The 23,058-nt window shown below is 45.1% G+C and overlaps 2 protein-coding genes across 2 annotated transcripts in view; both read right to left on the bottom strand.

Annotated features, from left to right (window-relative positions):
• LOC114592596 (uncharacterized) overlaps positions 1 to 9,659 on the bottom strand; it is a 54,123-nt gene extending 44,464 nt beyond the window's left edge. The window contains exons 1-3 of the mRNA XM_077923440.1: positions 9,401 to 9,659; positions 7,965 to 8,104; positions 7,696 to 7,834 (exon numbers count right to left, since the gene is read on the bottom strand). The gene's annotated coding sequence lies outside the window, so the exon portion shown is untranslated. The remainder of the gene's footprint in view (positions 1 to 7,695; positions 7,835 to 7,964; positions 8,105 to 9,400) is intronic.
• Positions 1,773 to 22,887, bottom strand: LOC144324856 (uncharacterized). Its single transcript, XM_077923428.1, has 3 exons — positions 22,724 to 22,887; positions 13,982 to 15,805; positions 1,773 to 3,375 (listed from the first exon to the last, which is right to left on the bottom strand). The coding sequence occupies exons 2-3, from the start codon at positions 15,651 to 15,653 to the stop codon at positions 2,036 to 2,038; spliced, it is 3,012 nt and encodes a 1,003-aa protein (XP_077779554.1). The 5' UTR covers positions 15,654 to 15,805; positions 22,724 to 22,887; the 3' UTR covers positions 1,773 to 2,035.
• Positions 22,888 to 23,058: the final 171 nt, after the last annotated feature.

Raw genomic sequence — 23,058 nt, forward strand, 5'->3', positions numbered from 1 at the left:
TTCTGGGAGATGATTTATAATGAGATGAAAAAGGTATTTAAATATACCTTTTTGAAGAAACCAGAGGCCTTTCTCCTGGGCATGGCCGACCAATTGGTGCCAAAGAAGGATGGAACTTTCTTTATGTATGCTACAACAGCAGCAAGAATACTTATCGCAAAGCATTGGAAGACACAAGATTTACCCACCCGGGAAGAATGGCAGATGAAGCTGATGGACTACATGGAACTGGCAGAAATGACTGGCAGAATCCGAGACCAGGGAGAAGAGTCGGTGGAAGAAGATTGGAAAAAATTTAAAGTTTATTTACAGAAATACTGTAAAATTAAGGAATGTTAGAAGGATGCTGGAATGAAGTTACATGGCTTTAGCAGAAAGTTTATAAAGAATTAAGTAAAAATAGATTGTTAATGGGTTAAAGGGGAAAATTTAAGGTTAGATTGGGTTAAGATAAATTATGGAACAAAAATTGAGTAAGATGGAAAGGATTTGCTGAAACAGCTAATTGAACTAGAATACAAAAAAAGGGAGGTGTGAGGAGGTCGATGAAACAAGTAAATGAAAGATACAGATATGGAAATATTGGATGTGTTTTTAAATGCTTTTGTTTTTCTTTTTTCTGTTTTTCTGTATTGTTTTTTGCCTTTTTTTCTTATGTATTTAATTTTTCATTTTTTCATTCTTCTTTTTTTCTGTAATCTTTAAACTTTTAATAATTTTTTTTAAAAAAAAGAGAAGTCCATGTAGCCTAGAAATTATTAGAGCACTGAGACATAGCTTCCATCAGAGAAAGTAAGATGAAGGTATAACAAAGGTACATATATTTCATTCACTGTTAAGTTATACGAATTCTATCATATGCTAAATGGGTTAAATAATTTTACAACAGAAACACCAGTTCAGTCTCGACTTGAGAGGTTGCAAAACGTGGGGGCAGATCCAGAAGGCAGATCCAGCCCCCCCCCCCAAGAAACTGCAGCAGCTGATCTAGAACACTCTTTCCCTCCAAGCCGTATTAATGGGTCCTTCTCTAGGAGGACTTGGAGGAGCCACAGACCCTTGGGAAGGAGAGAGGAGCAAAGGATGCCCCAGAGCCCCTCTGGAGAAGTTATTGACAGCACCCACAACAGATTCAGCCACCAAAGGCCATGTTTCTCTCTCTCCACCACCTTCTCTCCCCCCAGGGAGAGTAGTGGGGGAGGGGGTCTCTTTCACATCCACTCTGGACACCCCAGGAACCCCTTGCTTTCTTCATTCCTCTGTTCCTGCTGCCACTGGAAATAATGTTTTATCTGAACATTGCGCCCTTCAGAGAACCCAGGAAGAGGAAGGGTTGTAACACAATTAGTCTATCTATTATAAAAACTACAGAAGGGGTTTATACACATAAGAAGATGGCCTCACTTTTTCTGTGTCTTATTTGTTCATTCAGTGTAATTAGAACAGGTGTTATACAGTTTTTTGTATACTACTAATTTAACCATCCCTGCTTCCAAAGCATCACAACTTTCACCCTCTAATTTCCACAATGCTCTATTAGCAGCCCCAAAACACCAACATTTCCAACTCTCTACCAAAGACTGAACTTCAGCCGACTCAAAGAGCATCAACATTGACCACTAGCATTGCAGGTTCACGCACTCCGCACACTGCAAACAGTTCATGACATATGATATTGCATTTACTATTGTGAGACATCATCTTCATTACTTGAACACATGGGTACAAATTTACATGCAGACACCAGAACTCTGCATATACTCTATGCATCTAACGGCTGATGCATATTAAGATCTGCACTCCAACTGAAGCTCCTTCCACACTGACTGAAGCTCTTTCCACATTCCATATATTTAAATGATTTCTCGCTGGTGTATGTCTGTTGATGTTTTCTATGTGCTCCACTATCAGTAAAGCTCTTTGCACACAAAATCCTCACCTTTAAATACTTTTCCCCCTGCGGTGAATGTTCTCTGGGGTCTTTAAAATGTCCGCTTTGATGGAGGCTCTTTCCACACTCCTTACATTTAAATGGTTATTCTCTGGTGTGAGTTTGCTGATGTCTCTTAAGGTTTCCACTTTGACTGAAGAGCTTTCCACATTCCATACATTTAAATGGTTTCTCCTTTGTGTGAGTCTGTAGATGGCTTCGAAGGGTTCCACCATTACAGAAGCTCTTTCCACACTCCATACATTTAAATGGTTTCTCCCCTGTGTGAGTTCTTTGGTGTCTTTTATAATTTCCACTTTGACTGAAGCTCTTTCCACAGTCTATACAGTTATATGGGTTCTCCCCTGTGTGAGTTATTTGGTGCAGTCTAAGGTTTTTGGTTGAAGTGAAGCTCTTTCCGCACTCCATACATTTATATGGTTTCTCCCCTGTGTGAGTTCGCTGATGTATTCTAAAGGTTAGACTATGACGAAAACTCTTTCCACACTCCATACATTGAAATGGTTTCTCCCCTGTATGAGTTCTTTGGTGTATTCTATAATTTCCAATTTGACTGAAGCTCTTTCCACACTCTATACAGTTATACGGGTTCTCCCCTGTGTGAGTTCTTTGGTGCAGTCTAAGGTATCCACTTCGATTGAAGCTCTTTCCACACTCCATACATTTAAATGATTTATCCCCTGTGTGAGTTTTCTGATGTGTACTAAGGTTTCCACTTTGACTGAAGCTCTTTCCACATTCCATACATTTAAATGGTTTCTCCCCTGTGTGAGTTTGCTGATGTATTTGAAGGGGCCCACTTTGATGGAAGCTCTTTCCACATTCCATACAATGGAATGGTTTCTCCCCTGTGTGAGTTTTCTGATGTGTTCTAAGGTTTCCACTTTGACTGAAGTTCTTTCCACATTCCATACATTTAAATGGTTTCATCCCTGTGTGAGTTCGCTGATGTATTGTAAGGGCGTCCCTACGACCAAAGCTCTTTCCACATTCCATACATTTAAATGGTTTCTCCCCTGTGTGAGTTTTCTGATGTATTCTATAATTTCCAATTTGACTGAAGCTCTTTCCACACTCAACACATTTAAATGGTTTCTCCCCCGTGTGAGTTCTTTGGTGCAGTCTAAGATATTCACTTTGATTGAAGCTGTTTCCGCACTCCATACATTTAAATGGTTTCTCCCCTGTATGAGTTCGCTGATGTGTTCTTAGGCTTCCATTATGGACAAAGCTCTTTCCACACTCCATACATTTGAATGGTTTTTCTCCCGTGTGAATTCGCTGATGTGTTCTAAGGTGTCCACTTTGACTGAAGCTCTTTCCACACTCAACACATTTAAATGGTTTTTCCCTTGTGTGAATTCTTTGATGGATTCTAAGTGCTCCACGCTGACTGAAGCTCTTTCCACACTCCATACATTTAATTGGTTTTCCCCCCTTACGAGTTTGTTGATTTTTCCAAAGAGTTTTGCTCCAGTTCAAGCTCTTTTTGCACTGCATAGCTTTAGATGGTTTCTCTTCTGTTGAGTTCATTATTGTAAACGCAGTGTACGCAGTGACAGAAGGACATTATGTACATTTTAACTTTGCCTTCATTATTCTCAATGAAATTGAAGTTGTCTCCTCAGAATTTGGATCACTTTCTCCTTTGGGAGGAAAGAAAATCATTTTAGGGTTTCAAGGAAGAGGGAAACGGAACTTAACACAAAGTGAGTCTAATTAACAGCACCATCTTTTTTTTAAAGCATCTCCTAGATTCTCCCCTCTCTTCTCTATGTCTCCCTGAGGAAGTATGGCCAGGGAATGGACCACCTGATCTCATGCCCTTCTTGTAATATAGAACTATCCTCGTGGAAATTATCTGTCCAGGGCTCTCTCACTTTCCTTTCTTCTTTGGGTGAGTGGCTAAGCAAATATGTGTGACACTGAAAAAGCTGAATTCTAACGGGAAGACTTTCAGAAGAAAATATCCTTTGGAATAATATACCAATTGCATGTAAGCTGTCAATTGGATTACAAAAGTGGATTATGCCTTTCCTAAATGTGGCCAAGAGAATGATACTATAAATTAAAGGGGAAAATATGTTCCACCTTAATTAATCAATCAATTAATTATAATATATTATTCAAATCCCACCCATCCGGCTGGGTTCCCCCAGCCCTCTGGGCAGCTCTCAATGGAATATTAAAACATGATTAAACATAAAACATTGACTTCCTGTTGGTCCGCAGAGCTGAGAAGAGACGGGACTCAGCCCTTAGGGGAGAGTTCAGCTCTTTGTGAGACAAAGGGGGAGTCTGCAAGGGCGCCCCCCCAAAACAGGAGTAAAAAGAGAGGGGTGGTGTTTTATTAAAAAAATATGAAGTGAGACATATCCTTAAGGTCAAAGAAGGGAGGAAAACTGATAATTGTCAGGATTTATGCACCAAATGGCAGTAAGACTGAATTTTATAGAAAGTTGGAAGAGAAATTATTTGACTTTGTGGATCAAAAAATAATTATGGGGGACCTGAAGGGGGAAGTTTCATTGGAAATTGATAGAATGAGAAAGAGAATAGAATCAAGCTTGTTTGTTAAAAATATGGACAAAAAAGATGGTGGACCAGTTGCAACAATAAACGTAAACAGGGGTGGTAAAGAAAGTGAAATACCTAAGAATATTGTTAACCCCCCAAAATATAAATTTCTATCAAGACAACCACAACCAGGTATGGAATAAGATTAAGAGAGATTTGGAAGTGTGGGGAAGGATGAAATTGTCACTTTGGGGAAGGATATCGGTTATAAAAATGAATGTGCTACCAAAAATGTTATTTTTCTTTCAGTCAATTGATGGAGTACACAGAATTAGCTAAGATGACCGAGAGAATCCGAGAACGGGGACCAAAAATTCCTGAAGGACTGGAGTAAATTTGTGAATTATTTGAAGGACAATGGTATTCAGTTGAATACGCTTGTAGGATAACAAGAAGTTTTGTGAAAAAATGGAGATAAGACATATTGTTAATCAAAGTTAAAATATAGGATGTTAAGATTTTGATTATATAAACAGTAGTAAAGAGACAAAATGTAAACAGAAGAGAGATAGGATGAAATCATTAGAAGGGAATGATGGAAGTCACTGGCTAAAAATAGCCAAGATGTGTAAGAGATGATAAGATGGATGTTTTGTTTGGAAAGTTTATGTTAAAAATCAATATACCCAAAACTTTCTAAGAAAATAAAAAATAGAAATTTTAAATGATAATGGGGGGAAAAACTAGCTAAAAACCCAAATGATATAATGATTAATCAAAATATTAAGATATTACAAAGTCAATTTTCAACAACTGTGAATCAGAAAGTAGAATGGAAAATTAAAACGATGAAACAAAAGAACTTTGAAAACGCAAATAAATCAGGAAAATGGCTAGCATGGCAGATAAATAAAAGAAAATATCAAAAGACATATATAAAATTAAAATTGGAGAGAAAGAAATAGAGAATCTGAAAGAAATAAGAAAATGATTTTTAAATTTCTATAGACAATTGTATAAAAAAGGTGGAATAGAGAACAAGTAGAAGAATTTTTAAAGAAGAATGGAGTGCAACAAATCCCAACAGAAAAGAAGGACAGACTGAATGAATTAATAGAAGTGGAAGAAATTTGGAGAGCAATAAAGGACTTAAAATCAGGAAAAGCACCAGGACTGGATGGAGTTACTGCAAGACAGAAGTACTGTTTTTAGGGGACAGGAGGCGGGTGGGTGTCGATGACTCCCTGGTCCTGAATGGGGAAACTGTGCCCCAGGCAGCTGTTTATCAGCTCCATCTGGTATACAGGCTGAGACCCTATCTGCCCACAGACTGCCTCACCAGAGGGGTGCATGCTCTGGTTATCTCTCGCTTGGACTACTGCAATGCGCTCTATGTGGGGCTACCTTTGAAGGTGACCCAGAAACTACAACTAATCCAGAATGCGGCAGCTAGACTGGTGACTGGGTGCAGCCGCCAAGACCACATAACTCCGGTCTTGAAAGACCTACATTGGCCCCCAGTACGTTTCGAATCCCCGCGGCGGGGTGCGCTCCCGTTGTTCAGTCCCAGCGCCTGCCAACCTAGCAGTTCGAAAGCACCTTCGGGTGCAAGTAGATAAATAGGGACCGCTTACTAGCGGGAAGGTAAACGGCGTTTCCGTGTGCGGCTCTGGCTCGCCAGATGCAGCTTTGTCACGCTGGCCACGTGACCCGGAAGTGTCTCCGGACAGCGCTGGCCCCCGGCCTATAGAGTGAGATGGGCGCACAACCCTAGAGTCTGTCAAGACTGGCCTGTACGGGCAGGGGTACCTTTACCTTTACCTTACGTTTCCGAGCAGTTCAAAGTGTTGGTGCTGACCTTTAAAGCCCTAAACGGTCCAGTATATCTGAAGCAGCGTGCTCACCCTCATAGTTCTAGCCGGACACTGAGGTCCAGCGCCAAGGGCCTTCGGGCGGTTCCCTCGCTACGAGAAGCCAAGTTACAGGGAACCAGGCAGAGGGCCTTCTCGGTAGTGGCACTCGTCCTGTGGAACGCCCTCCCACCAGATGTCAAAGAAAACATTAAGTACCAGACTTTTAGAAGACATCTGAAGGCAGCCCTGTTTAGGGAAGCTTTTAATGTTTGATGCATTACCGTATTTTAATATTTTGTTGGAAGCCGCCCAGAGTGGCTGGGGAAGCCCAGCCAGATGGGCGGGGTATACGTAATAAATTGTTGTTGTTTTTATTAAATATTATAAAAATTTCAGCTACACCCTACTGGCACCATTGGAGGAAGCGATGAACAGTATTTTGAAAAATGGAGAAATACCAGAGACTTGGAAAGAAGCATATATTACATTGATACCCAAACCAGACTCAGACTTATTACAGGTTAAAATCTACAGGCCGATTTCTTTGTTGAACAGTGATTATGAACTATTTGCAAATATTAAGGCTTTATTCCTGGCCGCCAGATGAAGGACAATATAAGGAATATTATTCAGTACTTGACGGCCAGGAATGAAAAGCAGGCAGCCATAATATTTGTGGATGCTGAGATGGCCTTTGATAATATATCTTGGGAATTTAAGATTAAAAACTTAGAAATGATGCAAATTGGTCAATTGTTTATGAGAAGTATAAAAGCAATATATTCAAGACAAAAGGCAAAACTTATTGTAAATAAATGTATTAACAGAAAATATTGAAATACTGAAATTACAAAAGGGACAAAACAAGGGTGTCCACTATCACCATTGTTATTCATATCGGTTCTGGACGTTCTCCTGAATAATATAAGCTTAGCAGAAGGAATTAAAGGATTATCAGTCAGAACCCTCCAGCAATGGGCATTGTCTATCATGATAATGGGTCCTTTACCCTTGAAGCCTACCAATATATCAATGATATATGAATCCCGAAAGCATTTTCATGGCACTCTCCACCCATATTTTTGGGTTGCTGTACAGTGGTACCTTGGGTTACAGGCGCTTCAGGTTACAGACTCCTCTAACCCAGAAATAGTACATCGGGTGAAGAACTTTGCTTCAGGATGAGAACAGAAATCGCATGGTGGCGGCGCGGCAGCTGTGGGAGGCCCCATTAGCTAAAGTGGTACCTCAGGTTAAGAACAGTTTCAGGTTAAGAACGGACCTCCGGAACGAATTAAGTTCTTAACCCGAGATACCACTGTACAACAGCATCAATGATCAGTCGTGCAGTGGAAAGTGAACATTGCTACTTACCGTGATGGGTTCCTTCTCTGCAGGGAGTAAGTGGGTCTCATGTGAGTTGTCAACATCCCCTCTCCCCTGGTAGGAAGTCAAACTTTCGAGATGGGCAAGACGACCCTCTCGCTAGCTCAATTTGTGCTTAAGCAGGTAGCTGTATAGCAACAGAACAGGAAGATAAACCCCGAAAGCATTTCCACAGCACCCTCCACCCATATTTTTGCACTGGTGTTCAACAGCATCAATGATCAGTCGTGCAGTGGAAAGTGAACATTGGTACTGACCGTGATGGGTTCCTTCTCTCCATTGAGGATGGGGGTCCTTTGTGGGGTGTCAACACCCCCCTCTCCCCTGGAAGGAAGTCAAACTTTCCAGATGGGCAAGACAAACCTCTCGCCAACTCAATTTGTGCTTAAGCAGGTAACTGTATAGCAAGAAATAAACAACAGAACAGGAAGAAAAAGGAAGACAACTTCTTAGGATAAAGGAACTCAGTGGTCCCACAGTTACTCTGGAGAACTTCCTCAAGGTCCCTGTAAGGTAGTCCAGGTAAAGAAGAGAAGAAAACCCAGGTAAGGGTGGAAATGAAAGAGAAGGGAGAAGGAGGGGAAGGAGACACAGGATGATTCTGGACATTTGGGTGGGGGAGTCCCAATCCCCAGGACAATCCTTGTTTCTCTGAATCTGATGGTCTCCCCCTCCTCAGAGAGTGAAAAGGCCACAGGAAGAGAAGAGAGGAAAGCGGAGACAGGAGACAAAGGAGGAGAAAGGGAAGAAGAAAGGAAGATCCCTTCCGAAATGGCTCCCTGGAGCTCTCATGCAGCTGACCTGGCCAGGGGGTTGCTCTGCCCACCAGGTCTGCCCTCTTGAAATCTGGACCTCCTGCCAGCACAGAGGTGGGCCAGGACCACCCACACGGGACCTCCCTCCTGCAATAAACTGGAAGCCTGAGCGAGGGGGGAAGTATCCGGTAACTTAAGGGAGGGGGTTCCTCCCAGGATCTACCTGCCTTTTCTCTCCAGTGGCTGGACTTGGGAGAAAGAAGCGGCTGGGGAAATGGGACCCCCCCCCCCTTTTCAAGGATCCCTCCCTGTCCCTCTCTCCAAGGCAGATTTCTTGCCAGGAAGGGAAAAGCCAAGGCAGCCCCTCTGGAGATCCCCCCCCCCAGCGCCCAAGATGGAGACATCTCTTCCAAAAGGCCACGTGCATCTCTCTGTCCGACAGTGCTCCCCCCCCCCGCGCCAGGGACGCTTCCATTGATCACTCAGCCCCCCAACTTCCTCTGCCCTCCTCCCTCCGTCCCTGAGTCTCCCCTGCGCCCAGATGCCCCCCCCCCCGGCACCATTCAACCCTCGCCCTGCGCGCCCAAGATCTCCCGAGCGCGCCCACCTCTCCCTCCGGAGGGGCCTCGCAAGACGAGCCACGGGGGGGGGGGGAGAGAGAGAGAGAAGGAAGGAAGGAAGGAAGGAAGGAAGGAAGGAAGGAAGGAAGGAAGGAAGGAAGGAAGGAAGGGGGTGTCTCTATCCAGGCCTCTCTCGCCCCAACTGCACCCCCCCCCCCGTGCATATCCCATAGCCAAGTGTAATGGGGGGTGATCTCTTGTGTTGGAGGGGCTTCATCGTCCCATGTAAGATCTGGGTTGTTTGGGGGGGAATAGGGAGGGGGGCCTTTGTCCTTTCCTCCCCCTCCCCATTTCATCCCCCCATCCCTGCATCTTTACCCCTTTGTCCTCTCTTCTGCCCCTCCGCCTCCCTTGCTCGCTCTTCCGATGTCTTTTCCTGCAACAGAAAGAGCAGGGCGGGAGGAGTTAGTCCTGCGACGCCCCCCCCCCCTTTCTCAAGCCCCTCCCGATGCTCCTTTTTCCCGCCTGCCAGGAAAAGTCCGGCCCATAGAGCTATGGGGCAGAGCAGCCCCTGCCGGTGCTCGGATGGGAACCGGCACTGAGGATTTCCCCAGGACTTGCATGGAAATTGCTTGGGGGAGGGGGAGTCAGGCGGGGGTGCCTCTCTATCTGCTCTCTATGATAGAAGGGGGGGGGGGCAGTTCTTCCCTGTTCAGTTCTTCCTATACTGGAGGCTCTGGGATCCTGCATCTCAGCTCACAAGGCTCCCTTTCTGTGGTTTCACCAAGCCTGCAAGGCGGTTCTTTGGCCAATGCTTCCCTGCCTCTGCTTTACAGAAAGAGCATCAAACTCTGCCCATGCCCAGAGAATACTGTATGAAACCCCACCACACTTTATCCCTTCTAGTTTGCATTTGAAGCAACTGAAACTGGAATTGTATGGAGGATTTTCAAAACTGCGGTCATGTCTGGGGATTGCATCTTGAATACCATTTTGGAAGACTGAAGGTGCAGCTTTGTTTGCTTTGCAAGGATTAAAAACTTCAAGAATGGGTACTTTACCCAGTTACCTTGGAGGAGGCTCCGCTCAATTCATTGGGATAGGTCAGTTTGCAAAGCACAAGTCCTAATCTCAGGGTTGTGGTTTCAAGTCTCACATTGGGCAAAAAGATTCCTGCATTTCCTGGGGGTTGGACTAGATGACCCTTGGGGGTTCCTTCCAACTCTGCAGTTCTATGATTAAACACCAGTGAAGAATGCGGCAGACTCACCCCACTAACTGCCCCCCTTTAAATAGAGTGTGCACACCTAACAGTACACCAACCTCAAAGATCTCACCAATTTACCACAGTTTTTCTTGTAGTGGGTGAATAGAGATTCAGACAGAAGTTGAACAAACCACCATGAAGGTTTTATTAACAAAAAAGAAGTTTGTGAAAGAAAGCAGGTCAGAAAATGCATTTTCCTGGGTAGAAGTCAACTTACTTACTTAAACTATAAGCTGTCTCAGGATTAAACACAGTGTTACTTAACCTCTCTTTACTCAAATAGCAGTTGTTATACTTCATTTTCTGTTACTTAGTTATGTCAGGTGGTTCAGTTAAATACTGACAATACAACACATCTTCCTTCCCCCATCAATGCCCTGGATCATGAGCGAGGGGCACTTTCCCCCAGCTCCCCCTCTCTAAGCAACCCCACTGCTGAGGTAATTCCAAAATGGCGTAACAGACCCAGGGGACTCCCTCTCCCCTTGTGACTGGCTTGGGGGTCTTCTCTCCCTAGAAGAACTGCCCCCTCCTGACTGGAAGGAGACCCAGGGGGTACCTGAATCCCCCCAGGATCTGCTTCTCCTGCCTCAAGAGTCAGCCCTCCCAGGACACCAGTTTGTAGACCTTCCCCAGACCCCCAACCGGGTCTCCCTCTCCAGGCTGGGAGGGTCTTTCCTCTCTCAGGGAGGGTGTTCAACTCAAACCAGAACCAGTTCTCCCTCAGGCAAATCCTATCCTCCTCCCCAACTCCCACCTCAAAACAATCCCTCTTCATCTTCTCTCATATCAAACACTATCTAACTCTCTCCCTCAGAAATGGCTCCTTTTATTTTCCCTCCAAAAGTGCTGTTGTCCAATCAGAGAGAGGTTCCATCCCTCTGGTGGAATTTCAGGGGGACTGAATGACCAGACTCTGGTCACCCATCACACTTCTGCCTGACAACAACCAGTACAGGTCAGCAGTAGGAAATTTCTGTACCTCATCACAACCACCAGACCTACTAAAGGCCAATATTTTCAGAGGAAAAACTCAGGATTTGGGAATCCCCACATATCTGCATTGCCTTAGGTTTCACGTTATGGCAGCTCTAAGAGCAGAGGTGGCAAAATCAGGAGTTTGCCTCTGACAGGAAGAGAGTTTGGGGCTACTTTGCGAAAGTTCATTTCAGAAACTAGGAGCCATTTTGGAGAAGGCCTTTCCCAGGAAGGAACAGGGTGAGGGAAATCTGACAACCCCTTTAAAAAGAGTTCATTTCACACGGTCTTAACGCTGTGTCGGTAGGTGACTGTGGAGGCAAATTCTGGATCCATACATCCTTCCACAGTGGGGATCTGAGGCATAGCTAGGGGTCAGGGGCAATGGGCGCCACACCACAGGGAGTAGCACTACACCTGAGCCATGCGTCTCTCCTGGGAGTGATGCGATGACTTGGGCGCATGCAGACTCCGCGCTGCCCACAAAAAGCAATGTGGGTCTGCTGGGTGTTGGAGCAGAACGGGCCTCAGGCGCTGATATTCTGGTGCGCCTGGCACAAGCCCCACCGCCCTGGGTGTCCAAGCGGCTAGCTACACCACTGTCGGAGACATAGGTTTCCAGGTGGGAGTCGATTGTGGTGAGGGTTTGCCAAACGTGCTTTCCTCTTAGAACACTCCCCCCTTTTGTCATGGTTTTGATCACCTTTAAAGTCCATGACACCTTTGCTAAAGGCTGTTCTCCCATTGGAGCACTCACAGGTCAGAGTTTCCCGACTGTCGGTGTTTATACTACATTCTCTCAAAGGTTAATGTCCAGGGGAGGGAATAACACCTCAAAGAAAAACACAGTCAAGAGATAGAAAAACTCAACATCCGGAAGGGACCCAGTTTATTTTGAGATAAGCTATTGCAATAGTGTCAGTGACTCCAAGTCAGGAGTTCATTTTAAAACAGTTTTGAAAGAAATGCACAGGCATTAGCTCATAGAAGTTATACATGAAAGGGAAGGTCACAGGTCAGGGAGCTAAAACTCTTTTTCTGTCCGTTATCTTGGGTGTCCAGGTGTCTTGGAATCTTAGGATTTATATTTCACTCACTTTTTGTCCACCTACCAATCCTTAGCATTCCATTCCCATAGCTTCCTATGCCTGGAAAACTCAAGGTGAGAACAGTCGGTCACATAAAAGTGCTATTTCTAAAACGATTTAAACAGTTGTTAGAATGATAAGGGTATGGGAGTCGGGAGTTCAGAAGTCCACATAGCATAAAAATTCTTACATTACGTAGAGTCCATCACAGAGAGTAGTTGCAGATACAGTGGCACCTCAGGTTACATACGCTTCAGGTTACATACGCTTCAGGTTACAGACTCCACTAACACAGAAATATTACCTCGGGTTAAGAACTTTGCTTCAGGATGAGAACAGAAATTGCGTGGCAGTGGCGCAGCAGCAGCAGGAGACCCCATTACCTAAGGTGGTGCTTCAAGTTAAGAACAGTATCAGGTTAAGAACAGACCTCCTGAACAAATTAAGTATGTAACCAGAGGTACCACTGTATTACAAAAATACATACATTTCATTCAGTGCTAAATTATATTAAATCTATTGTTTACTTGTTAAATGGGTTAACTAACAGCCTCCGGCCCAACATGATCCAAGGGGAAAGGGAGATTCGTGTCCACCACCATCACCCTGCCCTGCTTCAAGCTGCTAGTTGAGTGGCTCTGACCGTGACAGTCTCAGAACTCCTGAGGCACAGGTGTGCAGCCCAGCCACAGAGAGGAGGGCCTGGGGCTCAAAGCTTTATTTAATCCTTTATTCCTGCTGCCACAGGAGATAATGTTTTAACTGCACATTGAGTCCTTCAAATAAGCAAGAATGCGGAGGAGTTGTAGCACAATTATCAATAACAAAAACTATACAGGGGTTTCAACGTTACTTTATGTACATAAGATTACTTCACTCTTTCTGTGTCTTATTTGTTCATTTAGTGTAATTACAACAATAGGTGTTATACAGTTGTTCGTATACTACTAATTTAACCATCCCTGCTTCCAAAGCATCACAACTTTCACCCTCTAATTTCCACAATGCTCTATTAGCAACCCAAAAACGCCAACATTTCCAACTCTCTCAACTGAAGACCAAACTTCAGCCAACTAAAAGAGCATCAACGTTCCCACCAGCATTGCAGATTCATGTTCTCCACAAACTGCAAGCAGTTCATGACCTATTATATTGCATTTACTATTGTGAGACATTACCTTCATTACTTTAATACATGGGTACAACTTTACATGCAGACACCAGAACTTCAGATATACTCTATGCATTTAACGGCTGATGTATATAAGGATCTCCACTCCAACTGAAGCTCCTTCCACACTCCATGCATTTAAATGGTTTCTTCACATGTGAGTTCACTATTCTTCAGAGATGTTTTCACTCTGACTGAAGTTCTTTCCATACTCCATAAATTTAAATGGTTTCTCCCCGTTTGAGTCCACTGCTGTTTTCTAAGTGCTCCACTCTTAGGGAAGCTCTTTGCAAACACAACCCACACATTTAAGTTCATCCCCCCCATGAGTGTGTTCGTTGATGTATCTTAAAATGTCCACATCAACTGCCGCTCTTCCAGCACTCTATAAATGAGTTCATTGATGTATTTTAAAATGTCCCGACTGAAGCTCCTTCCACACTCCATTCATTTAAATGGCTTCTCCCCTGTGTGAGTTCTTTGGTGTACTCTAAGGCTTCCACTTTTACTGAAACTCTTTCCACACTCCATACATTTATATGGTTTCTCCCCTGTGTGAGTTCGCTGATGCTGTCTAAGGCTTCCACTTTGACTGAAGCTCTTTCCACACTCCATACATTTAAATGGTTTCTCCCCTGTATGAGTTCGCTGATGGCTTCTGAGGTACCCACTATCAATGAAGCTCTTTCCACACTCCATACATTTAAATGGTTTCTCCCCTGTATGAGTTCGCTGATGTATTTTTAAATGTGTACTTTGACTATAGCTCTTTCCACACTCCATACATTTAAATGGTTTCTCCCCTGTATGAGTTCGTTGATGTAGTTTAAAATGTCCACTATTATGGAAGCTCTTTCCACACTTCTTGCATTTAAAGGGTTTCTCCCCTGTATGAGTTCGCCGATGTATTTTATAGTGTCCACTTTGAGTGAAGCTTTTTCCACAATCCGTACATTGAAATGGTTTCTCCCCTGTATGAGTTCGCTGATGGCTTTTGAGGTTCCCATTATCAGTGAAGCTCTTTCCACACTCCATACATTTAAAGGGTTTCTCCCCTGTATGAGTTCGTTGATGTAGTCTAAGCTTACCGCATTCACTGAAGCTTTTCCCACAATCCATACATTTAAATGGTTTCTCCCCTGTGTGAGTTCGTTGATGTACTCTAAGGGATACACTATGAGAAAAGCTCTTTCCACACTCCATACATTTAAATGGTTTCTCCCCTGTGTGCGTTCGATGATGCATTTTAAGGGTTTCACTATGACTGAAGCTCTTTCCACACTCCATACATTTAAATGGTTTCTCCCCTGTGTGAATTCGTTGATGCATTTTAAGGGATCCACTTTGACTGAAGCTCTTTCCACACTCCATACAATTAAATGGTTTTTCCCCTGTGTGATGTCTTTGGTGTAGTCTAAGGTTTTTGGTTGAAGTGAAGCTTTTTCCACACACTATACATTCATATGGTTTCTCCCCTGTGTGAGTGCGTTGATGTATTGTAAGTTTTCCCTTTATAATGAAGCTCTTTCCACAGTGCAAACATTTAAATGGTTTCTCCCCTGTGTGAGTTCGTTGATGTATTCTAAGGGTTACACTATGACCAAAGCTCTTTCCACACTCCATACATTTAAACGATTTCTCCCCTGTGTGAGTTCGCTGATGTATTCTAAGGGTTTTACTTTGACTGAAGCTCTTTCCACACTCCATACATTTAAACGATTTCTCCCCTGTGTGAGTTCGCTGATGTATTTTATAGTGTCCACTCTGACTGAAGCTCTTTCCACACTCCAAACATTTAAATGGTTTCTCCCCTGTGTGAGTTCGCTGATGTATTTTATAGTGTCCACTCTGACTGAAGCTCTTTCCACACTCCAAACATTTAAATGGTTTCTCCCCTGTGTGAGTTCGTTGATGTATTATAAGGCTTCTATTTATACTGAAGCTCTTTCCACACTCCATACATTTAAATGGTTTCTCCCCTGTGTGAGTTCGTTGATGTATTGTAAGGCTTCCCTTTATACTGAAGCTCTTTCCACACTCCATACATTTAAATGACTTCTCTCCTGTGCGAGTTTGTTGACGTTTCTTAGGAGTTTCAATCCAGTTCAAGCTCTTTCCACTCTCCATAGTTTCAAATGTTTTGTCTACTCGGTGAGTTCATTGATGTTAACTAAGTGTATATACTGGCTGAAGCATATTACACACATTTTAATGTTCTCTTCATTATTCCCAGTGAAATTGCAGATAGCCTCTCAGAATTCTGAATGCCTTCTCTGTTGCTGTTTGCGAGTGGAGGGAAAAAAATCCTGTTAGGGTTTCAATGAAGAAAAAGGAACTTCTTCAAATTAAACATCACGGCCTTGGACCCTCGTACCTACGGGACCGCCTCTCCCAGTATGCCCCACAAGGTCCATAAATGGCAACACCCTAGTGGTCCCGGGCCCTAAGGAAGTTAGATTAGCTTCAACCAGAGCCAGGACCTTTTCAACTCTTGCTCCGGACTGGTGCAACGCTCTGCCTCATGAGACAGGGCCTGTAAAACAGAGTTGTTCTGCCTGGCCTTTGGCTTGGAGCCAATTTGATTCCCTCCCCCTCTTTCTTTTTCCTTTTTCCTTTCTCCTCCTGTGATGAGGCTGCATTTTAATATTTTAATGTTTCAATATTTTAATTGTTGTATTTTAATCTTGTTTTTAGGTTGTATTCATTCAACTTGTTTTTATTATTGCTTGTTAGCCGCCCTGAGCCCGGCCTTGACTGGGGAGGGCGGGGTATAAATAATAATAATAATAATAATAATAATAATAATAATAATAATAATAATAATAATAATTATTATTATTATTATTATTATTATTATTATTATTATTATTATTATTTTCTCCCCTCTGCTCTGTCCAGGACTCTCTCACTTTCCTTTCTCCGTTGCGGGGGGGAGGGGGGCTAAAGAAATATGTGTGACACTGAAAAAGCTGAATTCTAACAGTGAAGACTTTCAGAGGAAAATATCTTTTGGAAATATATACCGATTGCATGTAAGATATCAACTGGATTACAAAAGGTGATTATGCACTTCCTAAATGTGCCCAAGAGACTGATATTGATGAATTGGAGGAATAAAGACAAGTTCCTTTTTAATTAATAATAGTTGTTGTTGTTGTTGCTTTTGTTGTTGCTATTTCTACCCTGCCTGTCTAGCTGGGTTTCCCCAGCCACTCTGGGTGGCTCCCAACAGAATATTAAAAACATGATAAAACATCAAACATTAAAAACTTCATTAAATAGGGCTACCTTCAGATGGATTGATGATACGACAACACTCACAATGGATGAATGGATTACCTATATACGTAGACTTTGTCTGGATAAACATACTGACATTTGGAATGAGTTCATAGAGAACATAGTAGGTTTCTAATAACCATATATGCAGTATAAGAATAATATTATGGTATTTTTTGCACCTTTTCTCTCTTTTATTTTTCCTCACTTTATTTTCTATAACTGAAATTATATTTATTATTCAGATGTCTACATGTAAACCCTCCAGCAATGGGCATTGTCTATCATGATCTTGGGGCCTTTACCCTTGAAGCCCACCAGGCTGTGAAAGTGCATACATCTATTCTCACTTGATGCCGATGGACAGTATCACAGGTTGTAACGCCAGCACATGTAGACAAAGTCAGAAAAGCTAAAGCACAGAATGAACTCAGGCTTGCTAGAGAGGTTAAAAGCAACAAAAAAGGCTTTTATGGGTATGTTCGTAGCAAAAGGAAGAACAAAGAAACAGTGGGGTCACTCAGAGGAGAAGATGGTGAAATGCAAACAGGGGACACAGAAAGGGCTGAACTCCTCAATGCCTTCTTTGCCTCAGTCTTCTCCGATAAAGAAAACAATGGCCGACCTGAAGAATTTGGAGCAAATGATTCAGCAGAGGAAACACAGCCCAGAATAACTAAGGAGATAGTACAAGAATACTTGGCTAGTTTAGATGTATTCAAGTCTCCAGGGCCAGACGAACTGCATCCAAGAGTATTAAAAGAACTGGCAGATGTGATCGCAGAACCACTGGCAGTCATCTTTGAGAATTCCTGGAGAACAGGCGAAGTCCCGGCAGACTGGAGGAGGGCAAATGTTGTCCCTATTTTCAAAAAGGGGAAAAGAGAGGACCCAAATAATTATCGCCCAGTCAGTCTGACATCAATACCAGGGAAGATTCTGGAGCAGATCATTAAGCAAACAGTCTGGGAGCACCTAGAAAGGAATGCTGTGATCGCCAATAGTCAGCATGGATTTCTGAAAAATAAGTCATGTCAGACTAACCTGATCTCGTTTTTTGACAGAATTACAAGCCTGGTAGATGAAGGGAACGCAGTGGATGTAGCCTACCTTGATTTCTGCAAAGCATTTGACAAGGTGCCCCATGATATTCTTGTAAAGAAGCTGGTAAAATGCGGTCTTGACTATGCTACCACTCAGTGGATTTGTAACTGGCTGATTGACCGAACCCAAAGGGTGCTCATCAATGGTTCCTCTTCATTCTGGAGAAGAGTGACTAGTGGGGTGCCACAGGGTTCTGTCTTGGGCCCGGTCTTATTCAACATCTTTATCAACGACTTGGATGATGGACTCAAGGGCACAAATACAAGATGGGTGACATCTGGCTTGAGAGCAGTACATGTAAAAAGGATCTAGGAGTCTTGGTTGACCACAAACTTGACATGAGCCAACAGTGTGACGCGGCAGCTAAAAAAGCCAATGCAATTCTGGGCTGCATCAATAGGAGTATGGCATCTAGATCAAGAGAAGTAATAGTGCCCCTGTATTCTGCTCTGGTCAGACCTCACCTGGAGTACTGTGTCCAGTTCTGGGCACCACAGTTCAAGAAGGACACTGACAAAATGGAACGTGTCCAGAGGAGGGCAACCAAAATGGTCAAAGGCCTGGAAACGATGCCTTATGAGGAACGGCTAAGGGAGCTGGGCATGTTTAGCCTGGAGAAGAGGAGGTTAAGGGGTGATATGATAACCATGTTCAAATATATAAAAGGATGTCATATGGAGGAGGGAGAAAGGTTGTTTTCTGCTGCTCCAGAGAAGCGGACACGGAGCAATGGATCCAAACTACAAGAAAGAAGATTCCACCTAAACATTAGGAAGAACTTCCTGACAGTAAGAGCTGTTCGACAGTGGAATTTGCTGCCAAGGAGTGTGGTGGAGTCTCCTTCTTTGGAGGTCTTTAAGCAGAGGCTTGACAACCATATGTCAGGAGTGCTCTGATGGTGTTTCCTGCTTGGCAGGGGGTTGGACTCAATGGCCCTTGTGGTCTATTCCAACTCTATGATTCTATGATTCTATGAACTCACTCTACCAAAAACCAGAAGTAATGAAGATGATTTCAATATATAAATTTCTCTCTGGTCAGGGACAGAGGGTGGCGCTTCGGGGGGAATTGTCATCGCGCCACTCCTTGGTGTGTGGTGTGCCTCAGGGTGTGATACTCTCCCCAATGCTTTTTAACATCTTTATGCGCCCCCTCGCCCAGCTTGTCCGGAGTTTTGGGTTGGGCTGCCATCAGTATGCTGATGACACCGAACTCTATCTGTTGATGGATGGCCATCCTGACTCGGCCCGACACACTGATCAGATGTTTGGAAGCTGTGGCTGGATGGTTACGTGGGAGCCGGTTGAAGTTAAATCCTCCCATCTCTTGCGGGGGTGCAATTAGTGCCAGCACCGTCCGTTAAGAGTTTGGGTGTAATCTTCGATACCTCCCTCTCCATGGAGGCGCAGATTACAGCTATAACAAAGGCAGCATTTTTTCATCTCCGCCAAGCTAAGCAGTTGGCTCCTTACCTCTCTCGCCCTGACCTAGCCACTGTGATCCACGCGACGGTCACCTCCGGACTGGATTATTGTAACTCGCTCTACGTGGGGCTGCCCTTGAGACTGACCCAGAAACTCCAGCGAGTGCAGAATGCCGTGGTGAGACTCCTTACGGGGGTCTTCGCTGCGAGATCACATTCACCTGGTACTATACCAGCTGCACTGGCTCCCGGTGGAGTACAGGATCAGGTTTAAGGTGCTGGTTTTAACCTTTAAAGCCCTATATTACGGACTAGAACCCTCGTACCTACGGGACCGCCTCTCCTGGTATGTCCCACAGAGGAACTTACGGTCTTCAAATAAAAACATCCTGAAGGTCCCAGGCCACAGAGTGTTTAGGCTAGCCTCAGAGGCAGGGCTTTTTCGGCTGCAGCTCCAATCTGGTGGAACACTCTGTCACAAGCGACTAGGGCCCTGCGGGACTTGACATCTTTCTGCAGGGCCTGCAAGACAGAGCTGTTCCACCAGGCCTTTGGTCAGGGCGCAGCATGACTCCCTCCTTTGGCAATCTCCACAGAACTTTAGCTTAATGGTTGCCATCAATTTGATCTTAATTAATTTTTATAATGAAATGTTTTTAGAATGTTGTACTATTTTATTGTTGTTAGCCGCCCTGAGCCCGGCTTCGGCTGGGGAGGGCGGGATATATATAAAATTTATTATTTATTATTATTATTATTAAATCCTAAAAGCATTTTCACAGCATCCTCCATGTACCACAATTATTGGTACAAGTTAAAGGGTAATGGACATATTATGACTCATGTTTTTGTGGGCTGTGTACACACCTGAAGGTGTTGAATGATTGGTGAAGGACCCTGTGCGAAAAGCTGGAAATGGACGGTCTCCCATGGTTTCAAGCTGGGAGAAGAAATGGAAGCCCCCAGGTGAGGTCCCTCCCCTTTCTGTGTGAGACAAGGGTTAAGATCTACCTTTGAGACAGCGTTAGAAACTGATATATGAAAGCTAGCAGCTAAATGGCAGCTTCCATTTAGGTTATGGGCACAACAACGGAATGTCTGGGCTGCAAAAAACAAATCCATGCTTCTTCTGCCTGCTCCCCTAATATTCTTAAGATGGTCTCTTCTCCAGAATTGAGAGAGTGGCTGGAAGTGGGGAGGCAGAGAAGGACCTCCTTTCCTTCCACTCTGCAGTTTTAATCTGAAATCTTAGGTGCAGTACTGTGCCCAGAGCTCAGAAACTGCTCATGCTAATGAAATTCCCTGTTGCAAAATTTGCCCAGAACAACGGGAATTTGAGACAGGTAGACATTGTATTCTTTCTTTCTTTCTTTCTTTTTGTTGTCATTTAAATTAATTTTGGGGTTTTTTTAATCATATGGTATTATGAAAAAGTTTGAATGAAATTTTATGAAACAACAAAAAACACCCCCCCTGAAAACCTGGGGTGGGGGTGGGGGAATTTAAACACTCTTTTCAGGGGGGTGCAGGGAGGCAGTTCCCCCATCAAGTAAATAAATAAAATACTTAACTGACCAATTGTGTCACAGACAATTCGGTTCTGCCCTGCCCCCCCAAATGTGCCCCCCATAAATCCTGGCTACGCCCATGCCCTCTGGACCCCCGCCCCCATCTCCCACACCAAAGGCCACCTCTGCCTCTTATCTTTCTCTCTGCCGATGCTTGGCTGTTCTTATCTTCCCAAAGGATGCTTCTATTCATTCCCCAGCCCCCCCCCCCAAAACATCCACTGTCCCCCTACTTCCCGGATTCTCCCCTGCGCGCCCAAGGTCTCCCCAGCCATAGCTGTCAACGTTTCCCTTTTTAAAAGGGAAATTCCCTTATTCCGAATAGGATTCCTCGCAAGAAAAGGGAAAAGTTGACAGCTGTGCTCCCCAGCGCGCACCTCTTCACCTGGAGGGGCTTCGCAAGAAGAACACAGAGGGGGGATAAGCAGAAGAAGAAAGTGGGGGGTGGGTCTCTATTCAGGCCCCTCTGGCTTCCTTAAACCCTTGCGTGGACGACTGTTCTCAACCTGTGGGTCCCCAGATGTTGTTGGACTACAACTCCCATCATCCCTGAGCTCTGGCCTTGCTAGCTAGGGGTGATGGGAGTTGTGGTTCAACACCATCTGGGGACCCACAGGTGGAGAAAGGCTTGGCTCCGTCTCTACCGCCAAAAGGGCCCACGCGAGACAGATGCGCCTCTCGCTACACGCGCGGAGCCAGGCGCGCCCCAGGGATCCCTGCCTGGGAGAAACCGGAATCCGCAGCGTCGGCGTCACGTCCGAGGCCTCGGTTCAAACACAGCCCTGCTTGGGGACGGGGAGCTCCTGCAAGGACCCCCTAATGGTGGGCACCGCATTTCAATTCCAGCACAGGCGCCAGAAAGGGGGGGGGGGGAGTGCAGGGCAGCTGAGTATCTCTTGCCCCCCCTCCCAAGGAAAACGCGTGTTGGGGGGGGGTGCGCGAAAAGAGATCGTGCAATGCAAACCCTGCAAATGTTGGGTTGGCAGCTGTATCGCATAGATCCAGGCCCCTGTCGTTGGTTTTTTTGGGGAGGGGGGTCTCTTTACCCCCCCCCCCCTTGCAGCATCCTTACCTCTTTGTCTTCTCTGGCCACCCCGCTTCCTTTGTTCGCTATTCCGATGACCTTCCTTGCAATATGAACGCGGAAGGAGGGATACTCCTCCCCCCTTTTAAGACCTCCCTCTGCTCCCCACGCCCTGCGCTCGGATGGGAGTCGGACGTGACGGCGCTGCCTTTTGCCTCTTCCTCTTTGGCCTCCGTTGGGAAATTGCAACACGCCCCACCCCCCATAGCTGTCAACTTTTTCCTTTTCTTAAGGGAAATTCCCTTATTCCCAATAGGATTCCTCGCAAGAAAAGGGAAAAGTTGACAGCTATGTCCCCCCTCCACGCTCCATTTACCGTGGGGGCAATTGCTGTAGGCTGATCGAGATTAAAATTGGGTGCTGGGTGTGTGGGGGAAAGTACCCCCTCCCCCCAGTGAAGCAGCTCCCCCCCCTCCGCCTGCACTTAGGGTCTGCACATGGTTGGAGTCGGACGGGGCGGGTCTCCTCCCCACAGCGGAGAATTGAAAATGGGGGTGGGGGGGTTTGCCCTCTTTTAGGGTCGGAGATCGAACCTGGGGCTTCCCTATACATGCAAAGCATCTCCTCTGTCATTGAGCTGCCCCTCCCCACAAAGGAACTGACTTTGACCCCCTCCAGCAAAACGGGCAGAACACCACCGGCCTACTTTGCAGGGCGACACTCCCCTTGGAAAATGGGTGTCACAGCGGCGGGATCCCCCCCCCCCCAATTAACAGAGATATATGTAAACCTGTGTCACCTTCAGATCCAGGAGTAGTTTTTCCAGAGGTGGGGGGCTGTGGGTGGGTCTCTTTCCGTGCCGCTACCGGGGATCGAACCAGCGACCTTCTCACAAAAGAAATGGGGGTTTTTGTTTGCAGGGAGGGGGAGGGCGGATCTCCTGCCACTCCCCCCCCCCTTCCTCTCCCAAGGGTCAATGAGCTCCTCTTCCTAGAGAGGCAGGAAGTTTGTGGGGGCAGGGGTGGGTGGGGTTGTAGAGGCTGGATGGGAGGGGAGGGGTCTCCATGCACATCCCCAGGCAAGGAGGAGGCCTGGAGAGGAGAAAGAGGCGCTGCGTCTTTGGGGGTGTTTCGG

The sequence above is a fragment of the Podarcis muralis genome, chromosome 2, assembly GCF_964188315.1.
Source record: "Podarcis muralis chromosome 2, rPodMur119.hap1.1, whole genome shotgun sequence".
In the NCBI taxonomy this organism is placed as follows: domain Eukaryota; kingdom Metazoa; phylum Chordata; class Lepidosauria; order Squamata; family Lacertidae; genus Podarcis; species Podarcis muralis.

Bases quoted from the DNA above. Each gene is read 5' to 3' on its own strand.
- LOC144324856 (XM_077923428.1), bottom strand. From the start codon at position 15,653: ATGGAGAGTGGAAAGAGCTTGAACTGGATTGAAACTCCTAAGAAACGT. The intron at 3,376-13,981 runs TTAAATGAATGG...GGGGAAAACCAA, and splicing joins TCACACAGGGGAGAAGCCAT to TTAAATGTATGGAGTGTGGA.